Source organism: Galeopterus variegatus, unplaced genomic scaffold, assembly GCF_000696425.1.
Source record: "Galeopterus variegatus unplaced genomic scaffold, G_variegatus-3.0.2 Scaffold2123, whole genome shotgun sequence".
Taxonomy (NCBI): domain Eukaryota; kingdom Metazoa; phylum Chordata; class Mammalia; order Dermoptera; family Cynocephalidae; genus Galeopterus; species Galeopterus variegatus.
Genome location: NW_007728234.1, coordinates 179453 through 205448, shown reverse-complemented (window position 1 = coordinate 205448; position 25996 = coordinate 179453). Strand labels below are relative to the sequence as shown.

At 47.4% G+C, this 25996-nt stretch overlaps 1 protein-coding gene across 1 annotated transcript in view; it reads left to right on the top strand.

Annotated features, from left to right (window-relative positions):
- HSD17B3 (hydroxysteroid (17-beta) dehydrogenase 3) overlaps positions 1-22644 on the top strand; it is a 49022-nt gene extending 26378 nt beyond the window's left edge. The window contains exons 3-11 of the mRNA XM_008580525.1: positions 6173-6248; positions 7981-8088; positions 9086-9153; positions 10651-10686; positions 13503-13537; positions 14731-14812; positions 15640-15705; positions 18628-18777; positions 22458-22644. Coding sequence (XP_008578747.1) covers positions 6173-6248; positions 7981-8088; positions 9086-9153; positions 10651-10686; positions 13503-13537; positions 14731-14812; positions 15640-15705; positions 18628-18777; positions 22458-22568 — 732 coding nt within the window. The 3' untranslated portion in view covers positions 22569-22644. The remainder of the gene's footprint in view (positions 1-6172; positions 6249-7980; positions 8089-9085; positions 9154-10650; positions 10687-13502; positions 13538-14730; positions 14813-15639; positions 15706-18627; positions 18778-22457) is intronic.
- Positions 22645-25996: the final 3352 nt, after the last annotated feature.

Genomic DNA, 25996 nt, shown 5'->3' with positions numbered 1-25996 from the left:
ATCTGCAATCTCAATAAACGTGACCTGGTTAAATTTACTGATCAGTAACATGCTCGGATGGGGCTAAAAAAATCCCATGTTGAATATAGAAAGGTTGAAAATAAATGAATGGAAAAACATATTCTAGGAAAATGCAAACAGAAGGAAAGGAGTAGGAGCCATATTAGTAGTAGACAAAATATAATTCAAGATAAGAAATAATAAGGGAAGGCTCATACTGACAAGTTTCAGACTATTAATATTCAGCCTATTCTATTACTGACAACATAACTTCAAATTATTAAAAGTAAAAACTGACCAAAATATAGGTACTGACAAATTTACACCAATTGTTGAAGATTAGCATGTCTTTCTCAGAAATAGAAATGGAAGTGTAACCAGTGGTTTAAATAAGCAGGAATCACAGCTGTCATGGGGCACGTCTGCCATCGTTCTGTTTCCCACGGTCTCTTTAAACCTGCTGACAGGGGTGGCTCTTCCTCTGCCTCTGATCCTGTGACTTCGCTGATTCCTCTTAGGTGAAACCAAGTCCTTTGGTCACTTCCAGATGCAAACATGGTTTCAACTCTGCAATTGTCAGTGTGCGATTAATCACCTGCAATAGTCAAGATGCTGAACATGTCATAAAGTTACATCTTCTCCTCTCCCTGGAGCTGGAGCCTGCTTTGGAGGAGCTGACGATGGGATCTGGTGCTGTGGTCCGTTCTCTCTCTTTCCTGCCCAGCATTTCTCCTGCTGGTGGTTCACGTGGCTGAACCTGCCAGAGTCTGAGGAACAGGGGCATCGGAGAGGGTGGGGGAGGGGAGAAGTAAGGGGATCAATAGATCTAGGCTTTTGCAACTGTCCTGAGAGGACATCGCACTCTCTGGGCCTGGTGATAGTTTGGCACTGACTCTGTCCCTGAGGGGCCCTCTTGTGGGTTCTCTGCCAAGGTGTCTCTCACTGCCAGACCTGGGCCCTGGCCAGTGCGCCCCTCCTCCAGGGTTGCACTTGCCCCCTACTGTGTTGCCCCCCTTGGCCCTTGCAACTGAGGACTCTGCCTATAGCTTCGCTGCTGCTGAGGTCTCTTGGCCCTTGATGTGGATGTTTTGGATGGTTTCCGAGATAACCCGCATATCAGCTCTACCCCACACCTGGTGCGGGAAAAACACTCCTGCTTTCAAGGCCTGAATCGAGTCTGGATGGCAGGACTAGCTCCAAAGTCAGAGCAGCTGGAAGCCACAGTCTCTCGCTCATCAGATTTTTGGGGGCCTGGGTCAAAGATCAGTTATCAGTCGAGCATAATCAGCAAGAAATAAATTTTTGTTGAGTTATGCCGCTGAGATTTCAGTGTTAACTTGTTAACAGCCTTGCCTATATTATATTAACTAATTCAGGCATAACTAAAAGGGGGCGGGGGGATAACGAACAAGAAAGCACAATGAATATAAGACATGAAATAAGATGGGATGGCCCTGTGGAAACCCCTCTCGCTTGACTTGAGGCAAGAGGCCGGTAATGCGTGTCCCCGCTGTCCCGGGGGAGGGGGTCAGGGGGTCACCCCTCGGTAACAGGTGCAATCAAAGATGTCCTCCTCACGAGTTCCTCTTATTTGCTACTCTCTTTACCTTGTTATTTGTTACGTGAGTGAGGGGTCCACTGGGGAAGGGCTCAAGAATCACATTATCAGTTCATAGATATTATTTGAATATTGAGCTGTTTCTACTCACAACACTTCTCACACCAACCAGTTCTCCAGGTCTCTGGGCCCCACTAGGTGTCGACGATTCACTTCAATTCTGACACCACCCACGTGGAGTGAGCCCGGACCCCACGGCTGGAGGGCCCCGTCCACGGACAGCCCCTGCTTCAGACGCCAGTCGCAAGCCCGGGCCCCCAGTCTTCTGTCCCTCACGGTCCCCTCCCCAAGCTTGAAAACCTGCCAGAATGGCTCAGAGAGCTCAGAAAGGCACCTCACTTACTATTACAATTTATTATGTTGACCTAATGGAAAACTGAGGCAAAATTATCTAAAGGAAAGAGTGTATTTCAGCCAAATTTAAGAACTGCAGCCCAGGAAAACACAAATTCAAGTTGCCTTGGAAATGTGCTCTGCCAGGCAGTACTAGTAAATGGATTTTTAAAGGAAAAAGGAGGATCTTAATGGGGCAGTTCCAACGTTGTTTGCTGAGCATTTACATTGGTTCACTAAAATAACACAAGCTACTGATTGGTGCACATTGCTGTTTGCATCATAAAGTTCAGCAAAGTTAAAGCACAGAAAGGGTGAGGGTCACATTGTAAAACTCCTGATAATATTTTGAGTAATTTACAACCATTGATGATGGGGGCTGGTCTGGAAATTGTTGTTGAAACACGTCTTTTTGCAATTATCCCAAACATGGGTGAGGGGAATGTGACTGAAACTCCAAGCTCATTCTCTCTGGGCCTGATAGATTTAGCAGACTTCATGTAACTCGGGTTGCTCTGAGTTACTTTTCTTTCTCAGTTATAAAGAATGCAACTCAGAAACAGGCAAATGGGAGAGATGCACAGGGCAGGGTATGAGGGAAGGGGCACAGAACACCCAGCTGGGTGGCTGGGTCAAGACCCCCTAATCATAAGCCATAACAGATTAGAGTGTTTAGAAAAAATAGCTAGTACTATTGAGTGCTTGCTCGGTGACAGGCTCTGAGCCACACACTTTTTAATGTACTTGTATTTTCTTATTTGATCCTCAGAACAATTGGAATTGAACCTAGGCATTTAATTCCAGAATCTCTTCTTTCCAAAATAATTCAATTCACAATGGCAATGAATAAACATAAGGTACTGGTGGCAGGAATAACTAAATGTCCACCCAGATTCCTAAGTGGATGCCCAGATTCCCTAATATCTATGGGGGATGGTGTGACTAATTTTATAAATGAAATCAAGCAGAAAGGATACTGTTACTTCTCGGTCCAGGTGGTGAAGGGAGGGGATGTATCTTCACCTCTCTTATCTTGGTACTGGCTGGATGTCAATACCCAGGGAAATCTTGGAAACCTAGTGTTAGAGATGACAAAGCCTATCTCAGCCTTGGGCCCTGAATGGCTCTGTGGATTAGAGTCTACTATACAAGACAAAAACAAACCTCCTTCGTGTTAAACCATTGAAATTATGGAGTTATTTGTTACAGCAGTTAATGTTATCCTAACTAATGCAAACCTAACAAGAAATGTCCAAGATTTATGTGAAGAAACTTCTCAAAGTTTTTAGAAGGATATATGGGATCTGAATAAATGGATACCATATTTATGGATGAGAAAAATGATTACCGCAAAGATGTAAGTTTTCCCCTAAATATCCCTAATTTCAATATAATACTTGACTAGACCATTTTATCATTTATTTGGAATATTAAACAAAGAAGGTAAAACAAAAACATTTTCAAAGAGAATGGTTGAGACTTCCTCGAGCAGACATCAGATGTCAAAGGCTATTATAAGATTATGATTAAATCAGAAGTGGCCTGGCACAGAAATTGACAAATAGGTCAGCAGAACAGAACAGATAGACCAGAAACAGCCTCTTGCACACATGAGAATTTAGCACATAACCTAATTAGTGTCTTAAGTCAGGAAAAAATGAACAGATTGAAAATGCTGTTGAGACAATTAGCCACCCATTTTGAAAAAAAATGATGCTAGATGATTTCAATCTCACATCATTCTCCAAACTAAACAAAAACCAACTACAAAGTGTTATAGGAAAATGTATTTATATCCTTGGAGTTAAGTAAAAGCATAAAAGAAATATAAAATGGAAAAAATCCACAAATTTGATAACATTAAAATTAATACATAATGTATGGCAAGGGCACCATAAACAAAAGAGAAAATACTTGCTACCTACGTAGTAAGCAAATAATGAATATTCCGAGTGTATAAGCAACTGTTAATTTATAAGAAAATGAAACATAACCCAGTAGAATAATGGGCAAAGGATATGTACCAGTAATTCACTCATGGACATAGAAAAAGATGTTCAGCCCCACTGACAACTGGAGAAATGCAAATAAAAATAAAGGGATACCATCATGTTGGAAAAACGTTAGATTTGCGTTGCTAATAGCAAATATTGACAAGAGTATGAAGAAATGGCTATAATTGTATTTTGATGGTACAGTTTTAAGGCATGGCACTTGGCAATACTATTATAATTTAAAAAACATGTACCCTTTGACACAACAATTCCACTTGTCTATCTACTCTAGGAATTAATTGACTCACATACAAATAGCTATGTAGAAGGCTTTTCACTGTAGCAACATTGGACCCATAACAGGAAAACCTGAAAACAACCTAAATGCTCACCCAAAGGTGAACCATAGAACACTAGGAAATAATAGAAAAGAATCGTTGGTTCTTCATGGACTTCACTGTAGCAACATTGGACCCATAACAGGAAAACCTGAAAACAACCTAAATGCTCACCCATAGAACACTAGGAAATAATAGAAAAGAATCGTTGGTTCTTCATGGATGGATACAAAAATAGACATAATTCGTAGAGATAAGACACATCATCAAGTTAAAAAGAATATTGTAAGACAATACTTACAATGATATTATACAGGATAAAAAGAAATAAAACCCACAAAACAAACTTTTACTTCTCTGTGTATCTATACAGCCTGCAAATGCAGAGAAGAAGTTAGGGAAGGATCGACAGCAAACTATGGGGGATAGGCGCCTCACGGAGGGTGGGGGGATCCGGTACATTTTCCCCCCTTGTTTAAATCTTTTACAATGAGAATGTATTTGCATATTTAATAGTATAATTTAATAAATTAAAATTGCAGAAAAAGAAGTAAATGCTGAGGCTTCAACCCCAGAGATTTTTACTTGGTAAATCTTTTACAATGAGAATGTATTTGCATATTTAATAGTATAATTTAATAAATTAAAATTACAGAAAAAGAAGTAAATGCTGAGGCTTCAACCCCAGAGATTTTTACTTGAATGGTTTTGGTGGGGATTGGTGTTTTCTGATGTCTTTCTGGGTGATTCTGAGACCACAGGCCTGCAGAGTGAATTATTGGCTATTGAAAGCAATATACTGTAGTCCATAATTCAGCTTCTGATATGTTTTCTAAAATATTTAATTCCTTAGTTAAATAACAGTATAGTGAGTGCTTGCTTCAGCAGCACATGCCCTAAAATTGCAACAATACAGAGAAGATTAGCATGGGATCCCATGGATGGACACACACATTTGTAAAGTTTTTCACATTTTTGTTAAGATGGTAAGTTTTATGTTACGTGTATTTTACCACAATTAAAAAATAGCAGTACAAATTTTAACTAAAACCATAGAGAAAGATTTCAATACACTGGGACCTTTGTCACTAACTCAAATGTCATCAGTCTTTGTTTAAATGAATGCTGGCTTTTTCTTTTGTCTTTCAAGGAAAAGCTCTAACTTCTCACTGGTAGCATTTTTAGGCGTAGATGAGTCTCGGGCTCTAGGTGCTCCCCCCGCACACCACGTGTCTGTGTCCCTCTCAATCTCTCCTGCTGCCCCTGCGTTAATGTACACTGGCCACCTCTCCACACCGTCACTCAGCCCTCCGGGCATGGCATTCAGAAGAGGCTCAGGCCTTGCTGACCTCAGGGGAGCAGCCACTCCTTACCCCACACTCCCTATCCCACGTTCTTTCCTGTTGGAAGTCAGAAAAAAGGGGAGAAAGGTCTCAGGTCTCAAGCGAACCACAAGAAGGATGCCAGGTGAATAAGCATCAGCTCTGGAGTTGCTGCAGAAATGCTGTTTGTATCGTGGGGTGCTACCCTAGATCTTGTTAGGTAACATGTAGTATAGAGTCCCCGATGTTTTCAATTCCGACACACAGCTGACCCCACAGTTTCGGATTGTGGGCCTGTACAAGAAAAGCACTTAGACCAGCTCCTGGCACATACAGACACGCACGAGCATTAACTGCTGTCATGATGTCATGTCTAGCCTGGCCCAGGGTGGCTGTTTTGCTCATAGCCCAGAAATCTTCAGCACGCTTGGCACATTAGAACCCAGGTGAAGCAAAAGCATCGCCCTGCAGCCCAGCGCGTCACCTCGAGACTAATTCACCTGTAACACAAACCCTCTGTCTGCTGATCACCCTTGTCTTTTTCGGTTTTCCCACTTCCACCCCCAGCTAGCAAAACATGGGCTCAACGTTGTGCTTATCAGCCGGACGCTGGAGAAGCTACAGGCTGTTGCCATGGAGATTGGTGAGTGACCCCCTACTAAGGGAGCCGTTCCCGGAGCCCACCGGTCACACCTGCTCGCTGCCTGCTGCTTGTCGCTCTGCTCGCCGCCGCCCTTCCCACAGCCGCCCTCCTCCGGGGAGCACAGTCTGCAAGGCCAGGGCGGGATTTAGGGCGTTGGCTTCAGCTCCCCGCTGATTCCGTGGTGAGACTCGGGCACAGATTGGCCCACTTCCTCCTTCGGTCCAGCGTCTTCACGCCTGAAGTCAGCTGGCTCATCCAGGGGCCGCAGCTGCCTGCTGGCTCCTGCCACTGCTCTCAAAACCAGGATCTGTGTTTGGGACTTCACTGCCCTGTGTCTGTGCTGTGCTCCTTGCGGGAGGATATGGGTTGATGCTCATGGGTAGTTGTCAGATTTTTAAAAAAATATTCAGGGCTGCCATGTGTGGTTGTGAAGGTTTTACACTGTACAAACCTAAGAGGCAGAATCGTACTGTTTTATTATTACAATTGGCTCTGAAGTGTTCTTAGTTAATAATGATCATAATATTTCTTTTTGGATATTTGAATTTTAATAGCTATTAATTTAATAATTAATAAACTCTTTAACTCAAGGGATGAGTCTCAAATTACGGAGATTTGTGAAGAGTGTGGCAGGCTGTCTGGGATCAGCCTTGTGTCCCTAGGCGAGATAGGAGATGGACGTAGGAGGTGTGGGGCTGTGCAGTCACACAGTGGTGACTCAGTACCTTTGAACCTATGAGTACTGCTTTTGTTCCGTGTCTGGTTATTAGAAGTACTTAGACTAGGACCAAGTCCTTCTTCAGTGTTTTCTTCACAATGCTAACATGTGCTTTCTATCATCCTTTTGAAAAGCAAGTAGTGTCTTCAGACCGAAAGCATCCCCTGCGTCCAAACTATGCCTCAAGGTTGCTTAGCCTGGAAATATTGGGTCTAACTCCAAAGCTAAAGCAGTGCACCAAGCAGCTGGTAAACTCTGCTTGTAGCATTTATATAAGAAAACTCCTGCACAAAGCAAGTTAGCACAGAACAGTGCAGAGCACTGAACTTGGAGGGAGCAGGGTGTGGATGGCTCGGGCAAGTTAGCTTCTCTGAGTCTTAGCTTTCTCCTCTGGAAAATGGGAATGATCGTATCTACTTTACAAGGTTGTAGAAAGTATTAAAATAAGCTGTTGTGTATGTAAATGTTTTATGAATGCCAAAGTGTTGGACAAATACAGAGGGTTGCTATGTCTATGTGGAGGGGGACCTGACACTTACTGAGCAGAGATAGCACCAGACCTTGCTTTCATAGCCATTAACTAGTCCGGAGTCTTATACCTGAGCATGCACCAGTCACATGGAAGTGTGCTGAAACAGATCGCAGGCTGGGCTCCACCCCGGGGTTTCTAATTCAGCAAGTCTGGAGTGGAACCAGAAAATTGTCATTTCTAACAAGTTTCCTGGTGATGCTGAGGCTGTGGTCTGAAGACCCCACTTTGAGAACCACTGCATTAAGTCTATCTTAATGCATCTACTTGTCACTGTCATAACTCTTAGAAACACATAGAAACCATCATTCACATATCTGCTAGCATCTCCCAACATTTACCCAGGGCTATTTCTAATTGGGATAATGAGCTGTCCTCTTAAATGTCTGCCCAGGTAGTACAGAAGCATCAGGGGAACTTCCTGGACAAGAGAGGGCTTTGGACCCCTGTTTTCCTTAAAAAAGTAACTGTTGTCTCTAATGCAGAGCAGACTACAGGAAGCAGTGTAAAGATCATACAAGCAGATTTTACCAAAGATGACATCTATGAGTATATTAAAGAAAAACTTAAAGGCTTAGAAATTGGAATTTTAGGTAAGTAAATTGCAAAATGTAAAGCTTGTTGAATCATCAGTGAAATGATTATTGTAGTGATACTTGATTATTTCATGGTGGCTTAAACTTCGCCCCGACTGCATTTTAAGCTGCAGTATTAAACTGAATATTAAAGCTCAATTCTGCATTAGTGGATTAAAAATTTACATATGGTTTTGTAATGCATCAGATGTACATAGTTCAATCTTTACAGCTATATTTCCTAATATTAAAATACATTGTCTTTTGTGGAATTGATGTTGACATTTGGCAGGAAGAGGGATCCCAGGAACACTGGCCTAAAGGAATTAGTTTAGCAAACAAATGTTGCTGTGATTGATCTGTAAATAGCGAGTCAGTGTAGTCATTTGAGAATTGACTGTCTTTCTTGTTCAGAAAACAAGATGATTTTTTTCTGTAATCATTAAATAGACAAGGTGTTTTATAGTCACCTACACAGTGCAGTGCTTGTATTGTTTATAGAAGAAAGTAAGATTTGATTTTAAAGCTTTCTGTTAAATTGTATAAATAATTACATTTTTACAAATAAAAAAATATAAAGCATAATTGCAGAAAAACTGGAAAGAATAGATAGGCTCATAAAAGAAATGTGAATTTCTTAAAATTTCAATAGTCTGAAATAGCACTGTGGTGCATATCCTTCCAGGTACATAAACACATATTTTCAAAATGAGGATTATACATACATATTGTTTTATAACTTTTTTTGAAAAAAAACTTGCACCACAAATGCTTTCCCATGCCTTTAAAGTCCTAAGCAGTCACAGTTGTTAGTGCCTGACTGTATTCCAACATACAGCTTCACCACGATTCATTTAATGTGCCTCTTGCTAGTGGACACCATTTTCCCCTCCAGTTTCCTCACTGGTATCGATTCATGCTGCAGTGAACAATCTTGGATATAAATCTTTTGCACATGTTTCTTTATGAAAAGTTCCCTCCCTTCTGACATTTTTGTTTTGCCTCTCTCTGCCAGTCAACAATGTTGGAATGCTTCCGAACCGTCTCCCGAGCCACTTCCTTAATGCACCAGATCAAATCCAGGTAGGCTGTGCTCTTCTGCGTGTCGTCTCCTCTCCCGCAGGCCCTGGGCTCCCTGGCTGGATACCCACCAGGGCCTGGGTTCCTTAATGCACCAGATCAAATCCAGGTAGGCTGTGCTCTTCTGCGTGTCGTCTCCTCTCCTGCAGGCCCTGGGCCCCCTGGCTGGATACCCACCAGGGCCTGGGAAAGAGCCATGGGAAGCAGGTCCAGCCAAAATTCTACCCTGTGTGGTGCCTGCCTGAGGCCTCCCTTTCTTCTCACCGTAAGACTCTGCACGCGGTCAAGGGCACCACTTGTCATGGCCACCTCTAGGATAAAGACCCCTTTGCACATCAAAACTTACCTCTCCAACAGTCCATCCTTTTGGGGCTCTGAGCCCTGCTTTATAAAGATGTAATTCTGCCTAACAAATTCACAGTGTGGACGTACATGGAGAAGGCAGCTCTGTGGCTTTCTCTGTCTTCTCAGTTGATAAGATTTGTTAAACTTGCAGCGTCAGGCAACTATGTGACGCAGACTCTGGCCGGGCTATGGTAAGTTCAGTAAGCTTGGCTCAGCCCCACAGCTGCCACTGTTGGTCACAGGTAAATTTTTTCCTCATTTAACAGTCCTTGAAGGTGCTGTTAGTTGACCCTTCCCCAGCCCCTTACCTTCAAAGGCCTGGGTTCATACCAATCCTAACAGGTTGCCGTGTTTCCATACCTGATTCCTCAGGGATGCCCACGGTCCTAGGCAAGCCCGCATCGGCTGTGCCAGCACCCAGCCCCTTACCTTCAAAGGCCTGGGTTCATACCAATCCTAACAGGTTGCCGTGTTTCCACACCTGATTCCTCAGGGATGCCCACGGTCCTAGGCAAGCCCGCATCGGCTGTGCCAGCATGCAGGGCTGGGCTGCTCAGACACCGCGGCTCGTGCTCACCAAGGTCCCCTTTGGACCACACATCTAGCCCCGGGGCTCTGTCCCCACACTGCCCACTTCCCCCCAGGTCTGCGTCTCTCCGTCCAGCCAGTTCCACTGTTGCTTCTCTCTTTGTCTGCGTCTGTGCTTGTGTCTGTGTCTGTCTCTCTTTCCTTCTCTTTGCTGAGCGTGAGTCTAGTAGTTTCTTTAGCTGTTAACTACAGCCCAGAACCTCTACCTTGTTTTATGCAACCATTTCCCAGTCTATTGTCTATGCTATTGTCTCCTAGACCTGCAGAGGCTAACCCTCTTTCACCAGCTGGAAATGCAAGATCTCCCTTTGAAAAACTGTCTGTATTCTTCCCAAATATTCAAGGAAACTCTTAATTGGCTTCTAGTCCGATCACATACTCACAGAATCATAGAATGGGAGTCAGATGTTTCCCAGCACTGGTGCATTCTTGCTGAACATCACTTAGGAGCTCGTTTGCAGGCTGAGTGGTGAAACTGACCCACCTCCCGGTTTGTTAGCACTGACCACTTCCCACAGAATTTCTCTAACGATTGGACTGATGCATGGTTGTGATTATTTATTACAGAACCTCATCCATTGTAACATCACCTCAGTAGTCAAGGTATGTAATCAATACACGTGCTAAATGCATTAAAATGTAGTAGCTGTCGGAATTTGACATCTCAGGAGAATTGCCCCCTTCCACTGCAGAAGCAGGATTCTTTGAAATTGAACAAAGCTTGATGGAGAGGCCATGTAGTGGTCTTTTAATTGTCATATTCTGTTTTCATCAAGAAAACACAGTGATGGATTCACTCTCCCTAATATTCGAATCCTGTTTCTGCATTTAGCTGTAACCTGTCAGAACATGTTAGGCTTGATGATGCTGAAACTTATTCAGGATTCTGAGGCAACTTAAAAAGAATTAATACCTTCTTCAAATTTTAGTCTTGGTAAATAAAGGAAAGCTCATTTTGTTTGGAAAAAATGACAGAGAGCATGGCTTGGATTTCATGGACTTTTTCTGTTCAATAAATATTTGTTGAATTGAAGCTCAAGTTTACCTGTATTCTGATCCCAGCTCAGCCACTAATTAGTTGGACAGCATTAGGCAAGTTATGTGACCCCCTTGAGCTTCAGATTCTGTGTCTGTTATTAAAAGAGTGTTGGACCAAGTGACGTCTTAGGTGCCATTCAGCATACAGGTCCTTTGACAAGGGTCAGCTGCAAAAGCATTTATAGTGTGACTCCCTAAAAGCTATCCTACACTGTGCCTTTGGTGAAGAGAAAAAGGCACCCCTTCTGGGCAGACAATATAGGAAAAGGTGACACTTACTAACAGACACAGCCATTCTGATGCTGCAGGACTCGGTGAGTAGATGATGCTTTTGTGTGAATGAAATGCTTGCCCTTCCTCTGAGGGCGCAGAGCCCTCTACCTCTGCTAGTGTGCACGGCTTGTGAGTGAGCTTTCAGTCCGCACTTGCCCCACAGCTGGGCACCTTGCTCAGTCCACAGAACTCGCAACTGTACATGGCAGTCCTGGTGAGCCCTCTGGAAGGTCAGTGGAAGTGCAGCCATGAGCCGGTGAGATCTCTGATGTCAAGGAGCTGGCAGCCTGTTGGAGAGTAGGGGAGGCTCAGTTTCACTCATCTGAACAACATGGACGGACAGTGGAGGAGGACTAGTTCCCAGCAAAAAACCAGGTTGCTATTAACATAAGGAGGGGAGACGGATGCTGAGCAGACCAAAAAAAAATTATTTTCAGGTGGATAAGCTGGACTGACAACAATTATTTTCGCCATTGGTTGCTTTTCTGTAAGTATGTTTGTATTTTATAGTTTCCTGCTCAGTTATTATTGGGTATACACATTCTTTTAATGCTGAGCAATCAATGGCTTTTTAAAGCCCCCAGCTGATGTAATTTTAAGTTTATATGTCCAACTGTTGTCTGCAGCCTCACCACTAAAACCTTTCACATTGTTTTACACCCTGATCTTTCCAGTCTGGGCCTTTTGATCATAGGGGTTTCCCAAATGTATTTGACAGCCCTCTGACTCCTTTAGCAGAGAAATGCTTTGATTTGTTAAAAAAAATTATTTTATATATTAGTAGACACTAAGTTCCCTAAGTAACAAAGAAAATAAGTTGAAGTTTGGCTTCTAAGTATGCTGTGGCCCAATTAGCCACGCTGGTTGGAAACACGACTCGCAGTGCTTAATTATTTCAAAGGAGCCATCTGGAAATGGTCGCATTCTCCGTCGAAGGCCAAGATGGGAGAATACAAGTTTGAGGGTCTTCGGAAGGTGGGATAAGAGACTGACTATCGGCAGCTTTGAGACAGGGACCCACAAAGTTCAATGTTGTCTCTCCATGGGAATTATTCACCAACAAGGCTGCGAATTCATTCGGGACACTTTGAGGAGACGCTGGTGCTGTCTGGTGGGCGTCACTCACATAACACAGCAGTGAAGTGGCGAGACGGGGAAAGGATGCTGACCCAGCCTCGTCCCTCACCCGTCTCTCTCCTCCCTCAAAATCCAGTGTTTGAGAAGCGGCCCAGAGGGTTCTGGAGAGTTCCGGCCCCAGGCTGTCTGAGACAGGGGGGGACAGAGCCTGCTGAGAAGCTGCTGCAGGGCCCCCGGACAACGTGGAGAAACCGACACAAGTTGTCCTTGCTTCCCAGTCCCCTGTATGTCCCTGTCCCTCTGCTTCCGTCTGGATCCCTGTGTCGAGCTTGCTCCCAGGACAGGGCATGATCCCAGTGACTTGGGGCTGCCTGCTCTTGAACTTGTAAATGGAGTCTTGGACTTGTGAGGTGAAAAGCTCTTTTAGTGGACAGCTTTGGCTCCAGAAGTGTCAGGGAGGACCTTTCCAGGGAGCGGTAGGTTGAGGGGGAAGGGGCTTCCAGCAGGCGGGCGTCCCGTGTCCTCTGTGCATGGAGCCACCTCACAGGGCGCCTGCAGGCTGTGCCCGCTGCTGCCGGTGGCCTGCAGAGACACCCCTCTCTGTCTCATACCGTGTACACGGGACGCTCACAGATTCTTGCTGGGTTTGCTGGTACTCGTCCAAGTCCAGCCATGGGTGAGGTTTATGGTGGCCGGCCTACTTCTCCTGCCACTCAGAATAGTGTCTTGGGAACCTTAGTGTTGATCCCACAGATAAAAGTCAATTCCTACAATTTTCACTGCCCTCATTTTCCAAGAAGGCTTTAGCTTTAGGGGGAAGAAACCAGAGGCCTCTGAACAGTTTGCCGTTTGTCTCGGTGCCCCCGGTGGGTACTTGCCAGACTCTGGGGTTGCCAGAATGACCTCTGATGAGCGCTGGCGACTTTCAAGGCCACCTGAGAAGACCGAGCTCTTTCCCCAGCTTCCCCAAGCCCCACGCCCGTCGCGACTTAGCTCCTTTGTCACGGCTTAACCTTGGCCTTCTCTTATAGATGACACAGCTAATTCTGAAACACATGGAATCAAGGTAAGGTCTTTCTTTGAAAAAGTGCGGAGCTGCATTGGCCTCCCCGCCCTGGCGGTCCGCTCACTTGGGGACGGGGCGGGATGGGGGAAGGTTTCCCCGGCAGCTGCTTTAGCAAGAGAAGAAACTGCCATGAAAGGGCGTGCAGGTGGGAGGAGAAAATGCAGCGGCAGACGAGAACATCCGAAGGTCAAGTGTAACACATCCTGGAGGCAGGAAGAGCACGGCAGCCGCAGCACACGCTGCATTTTTAAGAAGTTAACTTAGGTCGAGCATAAAAGAAAACCTCAGAAGTTGGCCTGAGGCCAAGACCATCTCTTTGTGATGATGAATTTTGTCGGAATGAATACTCTGATTTAGTGGTGCCAGTCGCCATGCCGCCAGCTTCTCCACTTCTTCCACATTTATATCACCCTCTTTCAACGCCTGTTTGGGAACTGGCTGTTGTCGGGTGGTGTCCGCTGAAAGCCAGCGGCTGGGAGTTTGTCTTCTCCAGGGGAAGAAGGGGCTCGGCCTCGGCAGCCGCAGCACACGCTGCATTTTTAAGAAGTTAACTTAGGTCGAGCATAAAAGAAAACTTCAGAAGTTGGCCTGAGGCCAAGACCATCTCTTTGTGATGATGAATTTTGTCGGAATGAATACTCTGATTTAGTGGTGCCACGGGTTCTCATTTGCAGTTTGTCTCGCTCCCCCCGCTCCACATGCATCTGTCTAAACGGGAAGGATTAAGGATGCTGGTTGAACTTCAAAAGGACAAGGACTTGTATAGGGGTGTCCGTGTGAGCAGGTGCTGGACTGTCAAATTTCACCCCAGATGACATTTGTCCTGCTCCGAGTCACCTTCGTGAGTCCAAAGGGACCTGGAGCTCATGTGGTTACATGTAAAGGAGGAGGATCCTTCCCGCTTAAGTCTTGTCTGAGCCACGTTGATTACCTCTGTTTTGGCGGGGAGACCTTTGTTGTAGCAGAGCCTGCATCCAGCCAGTAAGGAGCCCTTGCCGTCCCGTGGCTGCCGAGGGACATTGCTGCGCCCTGTGTGATGACCTCCTGCAAACACAGGGGAAGTCCCACTCCCAGCTCGGGGACGCCTGGGGCGGGCGGAGTTTGAGGGCATTGACACCAGCCCTCTGTGGTCTCTCCACGCATGGTGGAGCCAGGCAGGGCAGCAGTGGGAAGTTTGTTTCTTTGCCTTTCAGGCGGAAAGGCCTCATCTTGAACGTTTCCTCTGGGGTCGCCCTCTTTCCCTGGCCTCTCTACGCCATGTACTCGGCTTCCAAGGTGAGTCATGTCACGGAGTCCAAGCCTCTTCCCTCTGCCTTGTTTTCCTGGTGGCACCTTCCTCTGGATCAGCGGCAAGTTGATGGAAAGTTTTGTTTGGAGGCTCAGGGTGGAGCTGTCAGCGGGGAGTCTGCGCTGATTAGAAAAAGGCGCTCCTTCTGGAAGCCCCCAGCAGCTCGGCCTGGCCCAGCTGCCTGGCCTTCCAGCCTCCTCGCCTCCTTGGCCCAAGCCCTGCTCTCCTGCTCCTGGTCGTGGAGGCCTCACCTGGCGTCCCATGCCCTGGAGTGGCCGGTGCTTTCTAAGGGACAGCTTCCCCATAGGGAATCTGTATGTGGTGGTCCTAGGGACGTGTTTATCCCAAGAAGTGTGTTCCCACCGATGGAGGGCACTCTTCCCAGACCAGAGGATGAAGCGCTGTCTCCCATCAGGACAAGCTGCTGCGTTTTCCCTACTTCCTTCCCACCCGAGCTTTGCTAAGGAGTAATTGACAAATAAAATTGCATCTATTTATGGCATACAATGTGATGTATTCACATACGTACACATTGTGAAAGGTTAAACCAAGTAATTAATACCATTTTTTTGTGGTGAGAACATTTAAGATCTACTCTCCTAGCAACTTTCAAGTATACTGATACGGTACATTTTTGTTAGCCATCGTCACCATGCTGTACAGCAGATCCCAGAGCGCATCCATCCTTTATAGCTGAAACTTCGTACCCTCTCCCGCATCTCCCTCTGTGCTTTAAGGTGAAGCGGGTAGTGTCTCTGCAGTGCCCTTTAAAATCTGAGGGAGTCGGCTCTGACGGTGTTTCTTCTCGCTCCAGGCTTTTGTGTGTGTGTTTTCCAAGGCCCTGCAAGCGGAATACAAAGCGAAAGGAATCATTATCCAGGTGAGGGGACAGTGTGAGTCCTTGGGAATGGGAATTCTGGACCCCTGTGGAGCAGGGGCCTCTGCCTCCTGCGGGACTGGCTGCCCACGTGTGGCCAGGAGGGAGATGGGCTGGTGACACCATGTGGGTTCCTGTGGCCGTTGATGGGGCATCTGTGGTCACTGCAGGTCCACCTGCTGCTGTGGCTTCTGCTGCCCTCCCATAGGGTGGAGCGGCGGAGGGGGGGGGTGCTCAGAATGCCGTGGACCCTCCTGCCACCTGATGCTGTGTCCCTGGGGCTTGTCCCACCATCTTTTCCTCTCTGACCTAGGTACGGGAAACAGGCTAATGTGGGAGGAATTGTGGAGAAGAAACAAAAGAAAACTGGGCACTTGGTCCATGTTGGAAAGAGGGGGGTAGCTCGTAACTGGGGAGGGGGGTCTTCCCTTGGGGCCATTGATCTGTGACCGGCCACAGAGACCCCTGCACTCTGGTCTTAGGCAGTCGGGGAAGAGATGCTCCATCTCCTCTTCCACCCGCAATGGCAGAGTCCTGGTGGGAGACCTGTCCTCACCCAGACGGAGCTGGGCTGAGTGAGGTGATGTCCTGAAGTGTCAGTGATTTCCATGTGCTTGGCGTTAAGTGGTTTCTGGAAGCTAGTACAAACAGTTCACAGCGGCTTTTTTGTTTTTTTGTCATTTGGGAAGAAGCTCTATGACACGCTATGGCATGCTCAAAGTTACAGCTTTAAAATTATTGTGGCACACATTGGTTTTCAATTAAAATGCCTAGGTGACCATATCTCAGGTGGCTGTTACTATAAACTAACCTGCTGGAGGATGAAGCTTATTAAATAGGCAGATACAAGTTAATGGTAGGAATCTGGACAATAACATTGTTTTCCCAGCCATAGAGCGTGATTGTAGCAGCCGCATCACTGTATGACAGTCCCTTCTCTGCTCTGCTGAACCACAGTGTCCCTCATCGTGGATTTCTTCCTCTGTTCGTGCTATGCTGTCCATTCTCTAACTCCCAGCGGAAGCTGGGACTTACCTTCTGCAGAAACAAATAACCCCTAAAATCTCAGTGGCTTAAAACAGTCAAGTCCTATTTTGCATTCGTGCTACACATTCACCGTGAGCTGGCAGGAGACATTAGCTCGTGGTAGTGACACAGGGACCCAGGCTGGTGGAGCATCCTCCATCCTGGATATCGCCAGCTGATATGCCAGAGAAAAAGTAGTAGGATTTCTAGAGGGTCTTGCTTTGACAATCAAGTTCTCTGGCCCAGAAATGACATGTGTCACTTCTGCTCATAGCTCATTGGCTGGATCTGGTTACATGGTCCTGCTGAGCCGCAGGGTCCAGGAAGTGCAATTCTGGAAGAAGAAAGAACTGGAAATCCTTGGTGATTTCTAAACACAAACGATCACCAGCCACCTTCTTCCTAGCCATGTGGCTCTCAGCATCATCTTGATCTTGATCATTGTGGGCCACAGGTACCATAGCTGCCAAGACAGCGGGTCGCTGAGGCAGCAAGGTCAGGAGGAGAGGTGGGTAGGGGAGGGGTGCCTGCTCCCGGAGGCAGAGCCTTGGAGCCTCCTAGTGAGTATGAGGAGATGAAAAGACTGTGACCTTCCAAAAACCAACTGGCCTCTCCAAACACACACATAGTTGGTGCACAATAAATAATTGTTAAATGAATGAGGAAGTATGTACCATAGATTGGATTTGAAGTCCATCCCAGCTGTGCCGCTTATCATCTGAGTGATCCTGGGCAACTTGCTTACCTGTGTGAGCCTCAGTTTCCCCATCCATAAAAAAGGGTTTACTTCTCTGGGTTATTGTGAAGATCTAATGAAAAACTAAGTATACAAGTTTAAAGAGTATTTATTGAGCCCCTGTTTTGTACATAAAAGTGTTTTGTCAACCCAAACTCACTGTAGAAATGAAAGTGCTTGTTACTATCTGCCTATCTGGAAACTGGGGCTGGGAAACCGCTGCTCTTTATATATTTCTCAAAAGAGCAGCACTTTGAGATCCTTGGAAGAAAAGTGTTGTGCAAATCACCCACAGCATTAATTTCCATAAGAACCAATTCAGTTGGATTAACTGGCTCATAATTGGATTCTGTTATGAAACGATCTAATTTCAAGTGTCGTGTGAAGAAAGTTTCAAATGTGATGTGGAGAAGAGTCAACTAGGAAAGTAGCATGGGTCTCCATTCTTTCTAAAGGTGCCAAGGTCTTTTGACTGGGGATAAAGTAATCAGACCCCAGTACGAGTCCTCGCGCCAGGCCACAGTGTGGTCAGACCACAGAGGGAATCACGATGCTGAATTTTAGGGCCGCACGTGAGGCTGTTTATTATTCTCAGCATATCAGGGAAGATCGTGAGGTACGTGCGGCTCTCGGTTCCTGGCTGGTGTGAAAGTGGGAATCCAGAGCACTTCCCATCGCCCCAGCTGTGGTTCTATGTGTCAGTAATAAACTTCTGAGAGTTGCCAGATTAAACACAGGATATACAGTTCAATTTGGATTTGCGAGGAATTGAGTAATTTTTTAGTATAAGTGCATCCCATGCAACACTTGGAACATAATTACGCCAAAACTTTTCCATGGTTCATCTGATCTTCAACTTTCACCGGGTGTCCTGTATTTTTATCGGCTACATCTGGCGTTGCTGTTGTGAGAGAGCGCTCACGTCCTCGCAGTCACCCTGTGTGCCGGGAGGGCATTTGAGCCACCCGGGGTTGTGTGGCTCAGGCCTCATCACACGAGAAGTCAAGCTTTAGGGGCCAGTTCTGTGCCTCTTTTCATTTAGGATCCTGAAACTTTACAGGAAGGAAAGGGTGGGGAAGCGGCGGGGCGGCCCAGTGGCTGTTGATTTCTGCGTCTTTCTGTGGGTGACGGTTCCTGCGCTGTGTCTTTGCTTCCCACTGTAGGTGCTGACGCCGTTTGCTGTTTCCACCCCAATGACAAATTATCTGAACACCAACATGATAACCAAGACTGCCGATGGGTTTGTTAAGGAATCCCTGAATTATGTCACGATTGGAGATGAAACCTGCGGCTGCCTTGCCCACGAGATCTTGGTAATTGGTAACTTGTTCCTGTCTGAGAGCAAGGGGGGAAGGACATGCAGGTGGCCCTCGCCGGGCTGGGCTACCCTTCCCTGAGAGAGAGTCACTTGGTGACTCTCTCTCACGGTCAGAGTAGTCATGCCGGAGGCTGCGTGCAGAGCAGGACAGAGCCAATGAAAGGACCATGTGCTGGGGGACCGGGGGTAGGCTGGAGGCCTGGTGCTCAGCCCTCAGGTGACCCCGGAGCTGGCAAGTCCCATCCTCGGCTGCCTCGCATCCCCTCAGAAAGTAAGGGGGCTCCCAGGAGCTGTTGGGTAGGGAAAAGCAAGACTCCTAGAGCTTCCACGTGGGGGCTGCTGTCTGCCTTCACCCGCTGTGCTAGTAAATGCTTAATGGTCAGCCCGCCAGGGGAAGCGAAAACAAGCCAGCCCCTCTGAGGCGTAGCACTGGCTGATGTCCATGGTGTAAATACTCCCCCATGGCTGCTTGTCAGCCACCAATGATGTCGCTGCTCTTGCACTGAGGAGGAACCACCTGGTCGGCCCCTGAGAGCAAGCCCAGCCAGCCCCGCACCCCACCAACACCGTCTAAAGTGGAAGCAGGGTTCAGTGGCTTAGGAAGTCCCTGCCGTTCCTGGGCTGCTTTTAAAAACCAAGGCAAACATGAAAGCAAGGTCGATTGGTGCACACTAATGCTGAAACAAACACTGGGTCAATGCAGTGCTGCTTCCAGCCCCAGCAAAGAACTTCAGATGGAGCTCTTCAGGTGTCCACACGTGTTAGCTTTTCTGCTGTGGGAATTAGCGTGCTTGCTCGCTCTCGCCCCCTCTCTCCTTCATGGATGCTAGAAGGATTCACGGCTCAATGCACTACAGTCTCCCAAAACATTCGTTTACCTCCTGGGACTTAGGAAGACTCTGGCAAGAGATACTGAAGTTTTTTACACGATGAATTGCAATTTTTGCTGGAGAACCTCAATTGTGCAGAATCACAAATTTAACTCATACTGCAAAGTGGACATACAGAAACCATGTAGTGTTCTTACTTTGCTTATTGCTGATCTGGTCTTTCTCTGTGTCACCACTTGCTGGAGGAAAACTAACCGAATGTCCAATGAGTTTAAATCTAGTTTGATCTGATCATCTAAACTGGCCATTTAGGAAATGTTCTCACAGTGTATTATTTGGAGGAAAATGCTCAGTCTTCCTGGGAGCCTCCCTTCTTCCTGCCTCTCTCATTGACACGGCCCCGGGAGAAGGGTGCCTGTGGTCCACGCTGCTGCAGCGAGTGCAGGCCGGGCTCCTTTGCCTGCCTGGGTGGTTGCTCGCCTTGATGCAATTTATGTCTTGGGGGGCGAGGGTGATAAACCTTTCTATCCTTTTGGATTGGCCAGTGGACCCCCTGGCCAGGGCCTCCTCGGCTGCAGGTCCTGGAACCTCTGCCCGGTCCCCGTCCGGCTGCAGGCCTGTCTCCATGGCAGGTTCAGCTTGCAGAGGCCTGGCTCCCACACTGTGTCAGCAACTACTTGGGCCGGAGGGAAGCTGGGGGCCACATCTCAGCATCTGTCTCCCCCGTCCGGCTGCAGGCCTGTCTCCATGGCAGGTTCAGCTTGCAGAGGCCTGGCTCCCACACTGCGTCAGCAACTACTTGGGCCGGAGGGAAGCTGGGGGCCACATCTCAGCATCTGTCTCCCCGTGCTGAGATGATTTCCGGTGGCTACACCCAGAAGAGTGGGGTAAGAACCCCTCCTTAGCCTGCAGTGCCACCGTGATAAGTATTGTTTGCCACATTTTCCATCCCTCACTCCTCCAATGCCCAGCCCCCGCCTCAGCCTGGAGGTCACACCTGTCAGAGGACACCCTTCTGCCAGCTTCTCTCTCTTTTTCTCCATCCATGGCAGAAAAAATGCAGACTGCTTGCACACCTCCCATGTCACAGCCTGCCCCTCTCCACGTGTGGCTGTGTCCGGTGGGCATGATATTTCTTCCACGCTCAGGAGAACTCCGTGGTCTCAGTCCTGCACACACCAATGTCTTAGATGGAATCCATCAGCATCTGGAAAATGTTTTCTCGAGACAACAGCAGCTTGCAAGCCTATTGCTACATGTCTTGCTGCACAATCCAGTTCCACATGTCAAGAGTTAAATATTTTCTTAACCTTTCTCTTTTGATTTCTTAGGTAACAAATTCTAATCTCTCAGGCAAACAGATGCCACGAACAGACTAGGAAAAAGAGTTCATGTGTTTTGTGAAGCGGGAGAGAAAACAAATGAAAATACATTAATCATTAAAACCAACTTGGAATTTGCTGGGATTTGGAAAGATCATTGAATCTAACGTGATGGGTGATCAAGTGGAATGCACTGGTGAACAAGCAACACTTCCATTACAGAGCGGTGCGGGGAGGCGGGCCGTCACCGCAGCCTCAGCGTTCATGACATACTTGAGGGCTTCGTGGGCGCTACCTTGCTTCACTGTCCCAGCAATCTTGTGGGATAGTGTCCCCTTTTACAACTGGGGAGACCGGAGCTCAGTGCTGGACCATCTGTCCCAAAGCCACCAGCTTGTAATGGTAAAGCTAGGACTTAAGTCCACTTTTGTCTGATGCCACAGCCTTTTCTGCTTCCTTCTACATGGCCCTTCCAGGTTGGGTTGGGGTGGACAAAGGTGGAGATGTAAGAGGGACCCTTTTAGAACATTTTCAAGAGGGTTGGAATTTTAATTTATTTTCTTTATGGCTGACTTCACTAAGCCAAACATTTACTTCAAGACAAAGCTAATGAAAGGGCTTGATTTTGCTGTGAGATAAAAACGTTCTGCTTGGGAGAAAAATGAAGTTCTTGAGGAAGAAGTTGTGTTGATTCTTTGACTTGGCTGGCAGAAGACTTCAGCTCTGGCTTCCAGAAGGCGTCTTCCGTTGCCTGCCTTGGAATATCTCAGAGGAGTGCAAAGATCTGAGGGTCTGAGCTGCCTGAGGAAGTACGAATCGCTCCCTGAAAAGCTCGAGTTTCCCTCGTGGTGAAATGTGGTCGTTTTGTAGGGAGTAGGGGGACTGAGGACCGTTGGATGGACGAGATCACACTGTGGACGACAGGGTTGTTTCAGGACAGATGTGACTTGAGGGCAGGGAATCTTCCCAGGCCTGGGCCCCCAGCTGGCAGTGCATCTGACTGGGTGCCGGTGCCTTCACTATGGCGTCCCTGCTTTCGAGAGCCAGTGCTGGGGATAAGGGTCACTCTTTGTGCCGGTGCTGAGCTCGTTCCCACATCCATGTATCTTCCTGTGCCCCGCCTCAGGCGCTGGGCCAGGTGACAGGAACGTGTCTGATTCTTTCCTGGAGTCTCACTTTGATAGAACCCTGGTAGAAAAGGCAGGATGACATGGGGGCAGGGGGGACAGCTCATGCTCACGGGGACAGCGGGGGTGTGGGTCACACCAACAGGAGTCCCTCACCTTCCAGCCTCCTCAACCCACCCCACCAGGGCATCCGGGGCAGTTTCAAGGGACTGCTTTAGTGTCTGGGAAAACCTGCTTTGCTGAGAAGGTGTCACAAGACCTTTAAGCCTTAGAAACTGCTTAAAAGATTTTGGGCCTTCACTGTCACGGTCAGAAGAAATAGTTTTAAAGAGCGTGGATCTGAAGGGAGGTGCTCGGTGGTAACCCCGCTCTTCTCCCCGCTTGTGTCTGCTCCAGGCTGGCCTGCTGAGCCTCATCCCGGCCTGGGCCTTCTACAGCCGCCCCTTCCAGACGGTGCTGCAGGCCTGCTGGGCCGCCGGCCTGAAGCGCAGCGCCAGGGCCACCTAGTCCCCGGCGCTGCCACCGCGGGCCTGCCCGGGCTGCACAGACAGAAGACTCCAATACACATTTTTTTGCCACTTTACTTGAGTCTGGAGATTTTTTGGGGGGAAAGCTATGGTGCAAAGGTATTGACCAATAGGGTTTTTGGGTTTTGTGAGTGGGGAAATTAGGGTGTCTGTGGGTCAAACTGGAGGAATTTCTGTCGGGGGCTTATTATGTAAATGTGGTGAGGAGAAACCTCTGATTCTTGGAATACTGAGAACAGTTATACCTCGTAAGCCCCTTTTATAGCTGTGTGTAAAAGTCGAAAATCGAAAGAATATCTCAGGTCGTTAAACTTTATTAAACTTGTTGTCCTGGAGCAGTCACTGGTTCTCAAACTGGGTTCCTCAGCGACCCAGCAAACTGGTGGGGGAAGATGGGGGGCAGCAGCGACCTCAGGTCAGTTCCTGCCCCTCCCCATTTCAACAGATGCAGCACCAGCGTTAACTGTTATTTGTGCAGGAGTCCCTCCCGTCCCTGGGGGACACACTCTAAGGCCTCTTGTGGATGCCCGAAACAGTGGTAGTCCTGAGCCTTTTGTACACCAGGTGTTTTTTCCCCCACACATACATGCCTATGATAAAGTTTAATTTATAAATTAGAGGGAGGGGGGTTTCGGTAAAGGGCCACAATAATCAACCTCATTGTATATCGACAAAATAAAATTTAAAAATTAAAAAAAATATATATATATAAATTAGGCAGAGCACTCTTGCACACTGGGGCCATTATTAAGTAAGATAAGGGCTACTTGAACTCAGGTACTGCGATACTGCAGGGGTGATCTGCTAACCAGCACGGCCAGCGTATGCGGTGTGGACACACTGGGCCAAGGGACGATTCACGTTCCGGGTGGGACAGAGTGGACGGCATGAGATTTCATGGTGCTACACACAACTGCACATGATCGATAACTGAAGAATTGTTTATTCATGGAATTTTCCATTTAATATTTTTGGACCTTAGAACTGAAACTGTGGAAAGCAAATTGGGGATTAGCTTTCCGTGGTCAGATTTCCTTTCTGCGGATGGGAGGGACTACGGTATTTGGGGTCCTATATAAGACTGTGTTTGTAAAAATAAAAACATGGACAGATACATTGCTAAAACCCGTCTAAACACCAACGCTCTAATGCAGGAGTTGATAACTGGAGAAATGAGATTTTTGCAGGTCTCCAGCTCTTGAGGTGCTGGGGACACATGGGGTGGTGTGTCCGGCCCTCGGGCTGTCATCATCTGAAGGACTGCTTACTCACAAGTCCGGCCACTGAGGCGGCTGTTGGCTGGGACCCAGCTGGGGCTACCGGATGGAGCACCCACACGTGGCCTCTCTCCGTGGCTGCTCGGCCTGCCTGACAGCATAGAGGCTGGGTTCCAAGAATGAGCATCCCACAGAAAACTAAAAGGGAGCTGTGTTGTCTTGGGTGACTTAACCATGAAAGTTGTACTGTGTCATGCCCAGGGCCTCCCAGATCCAATGTAAGGAGACACGTCTCCGTGGCTGCTCGGCCTGCCTGACAGCATAGAGGCTGGGTTCCAAGAATGAGCATCCCATAGAAAACTAAAAGGGAGCTGTGTTGTCTTGGGTGACTTAACCCTGAAAGTTGTACTGTGTCATGCCCAGGGCCTCCCAGATCCAATGTAAGGAGACACGAAACCCACCTCTCAATGGGAAAAGTATCAAATAGAATAAGAGATATTGTCGTGGCCGTCTTTTGAAAATACAATGTGCCACTTAATCTCAGCATAAGTGTTTGTCCCAGCATATATCAACTTTCAGCTAGTGAGGAGCAACTTGTAAGAATATAGACACTGTGTTTCTAGCAACCTCTATGTCAAACCCTGGCAGGTATGCTTTTGAGGAAGAACTTTTGCACCCAGCAGCTTAGGTGAGGAATGTACTTCGGTTTATACAGCCTGGGGCAGATTTTTAGAGGTAATTTTTAGTTGTGCAGTATAGGGGTTTTTCCAATGTATTAATTCTCACTTGATTTGAATGGTTGTCCAGCAAGCTTCTTGAGGGGCCTTTATGGAAAGAGACGATTTCTTCATAGTAAAGGCCCCGAGACATCGCACGGCCTTATGAAATTTGGGTAGACAAGCTCTGTATTTTAAGATCTTTATCCCTGTCACACGAACACTCGAATTTAGCTAACATTTGTTGAACACCAATCGTAGTCAGGGACTATGTAAAGCCTTGTAACAACTTAAGTCAGTACTATTGTTATTTTCTTCATTTTACTGATGAGGAAACTGAGGCACAGAAAGGTTAAGTTACTTGTGCAAGTGCATCTAATCCAGTGTGTGGTGGAGGTGGGATTTAAACCCGGGTCATCTCCTTCTCTCAGGCCTAGGCTAAAACACGACAGTGGAGACCTACCTGTCTGGGCTAAGGTTACAGAACTGGAATTAACAGCAAGGGGCGAGCACCACAGCCCAACCCGTACTTCTCACCTTCACATGCCATGGAGACCAGGGGAGGAGTCAGCCTTCACAGCCAGGCCCACATGTCTGGATTTCAGCACTGACCACTTTCCAAATTTATCATCGTCTGGGAATCATTCAGGAACAGGGGGACCTGCCAAATGTCACTGACCTTTTGTTTCAGTGAAGAGGACTGGGCTCTCATTTCCACCTGGTCTGTCATCTCTGGGGGGCTTGGGACCCCAGGAAAGAGCCTCAGAAATGGGCCATTTTGCTAGATGTGCTCACTCTGCATTTTTCCAGCCTTCCATCTGTGCTGCCTTCCAGGAGGCTGAAGGCTGGAGGGTCCCTCAGATAGAACTGGGAGCAGGGAAACGAGGTGATTATGGGCTACTGCTCAGAAAAGCACTGGCTGCTGTGGCTGGGGCAGTTCCCAGGGGTATCGTTCTTTTCTTGCTATTGTGGGTAGGAACCAGAGGGCCCTGCTTCAAAGACTCCTGAAGCCAGCACTTGCCAGAGAAAGCTGAAGCAGTCATGCCCGGGCCAGCTTCGTCGGCCTCTGGTGCCAAAAATGCGGGTCCTCGCGGTAGTTCCCCACTGGCCTAAGGCTCAGGGGCCTGGCCCGCTCCTGCCCTCTCACGCTCGGGGACAGAGTCTGCTGCGTCTTCCCTACCCTCTCCTGCAGGCATGTCAGAGCAGAAGCCAATTGGAAGGAAGAAGTCACTCCGTTTTTATTTTCTCAGGATTTTTGAGCTGACTGTGTGTGTAAGGGCAGGTCGTTAAGAGAGATGGGGAAGAGGGAGAGAAAAGGGAAGGACCTGTTTCAGCTTCACAGGCTCTGACACGTGGTCTCTGACGGGACAACTGACAGCTGGCACCCACTTTGCGTCTCTGGGCTCTGGCGACCTCCCCAGTAAAAATAAGACGGTTTGGCTGCATAATCTGTCGTTTCTGTTCCGCTCTTGTAG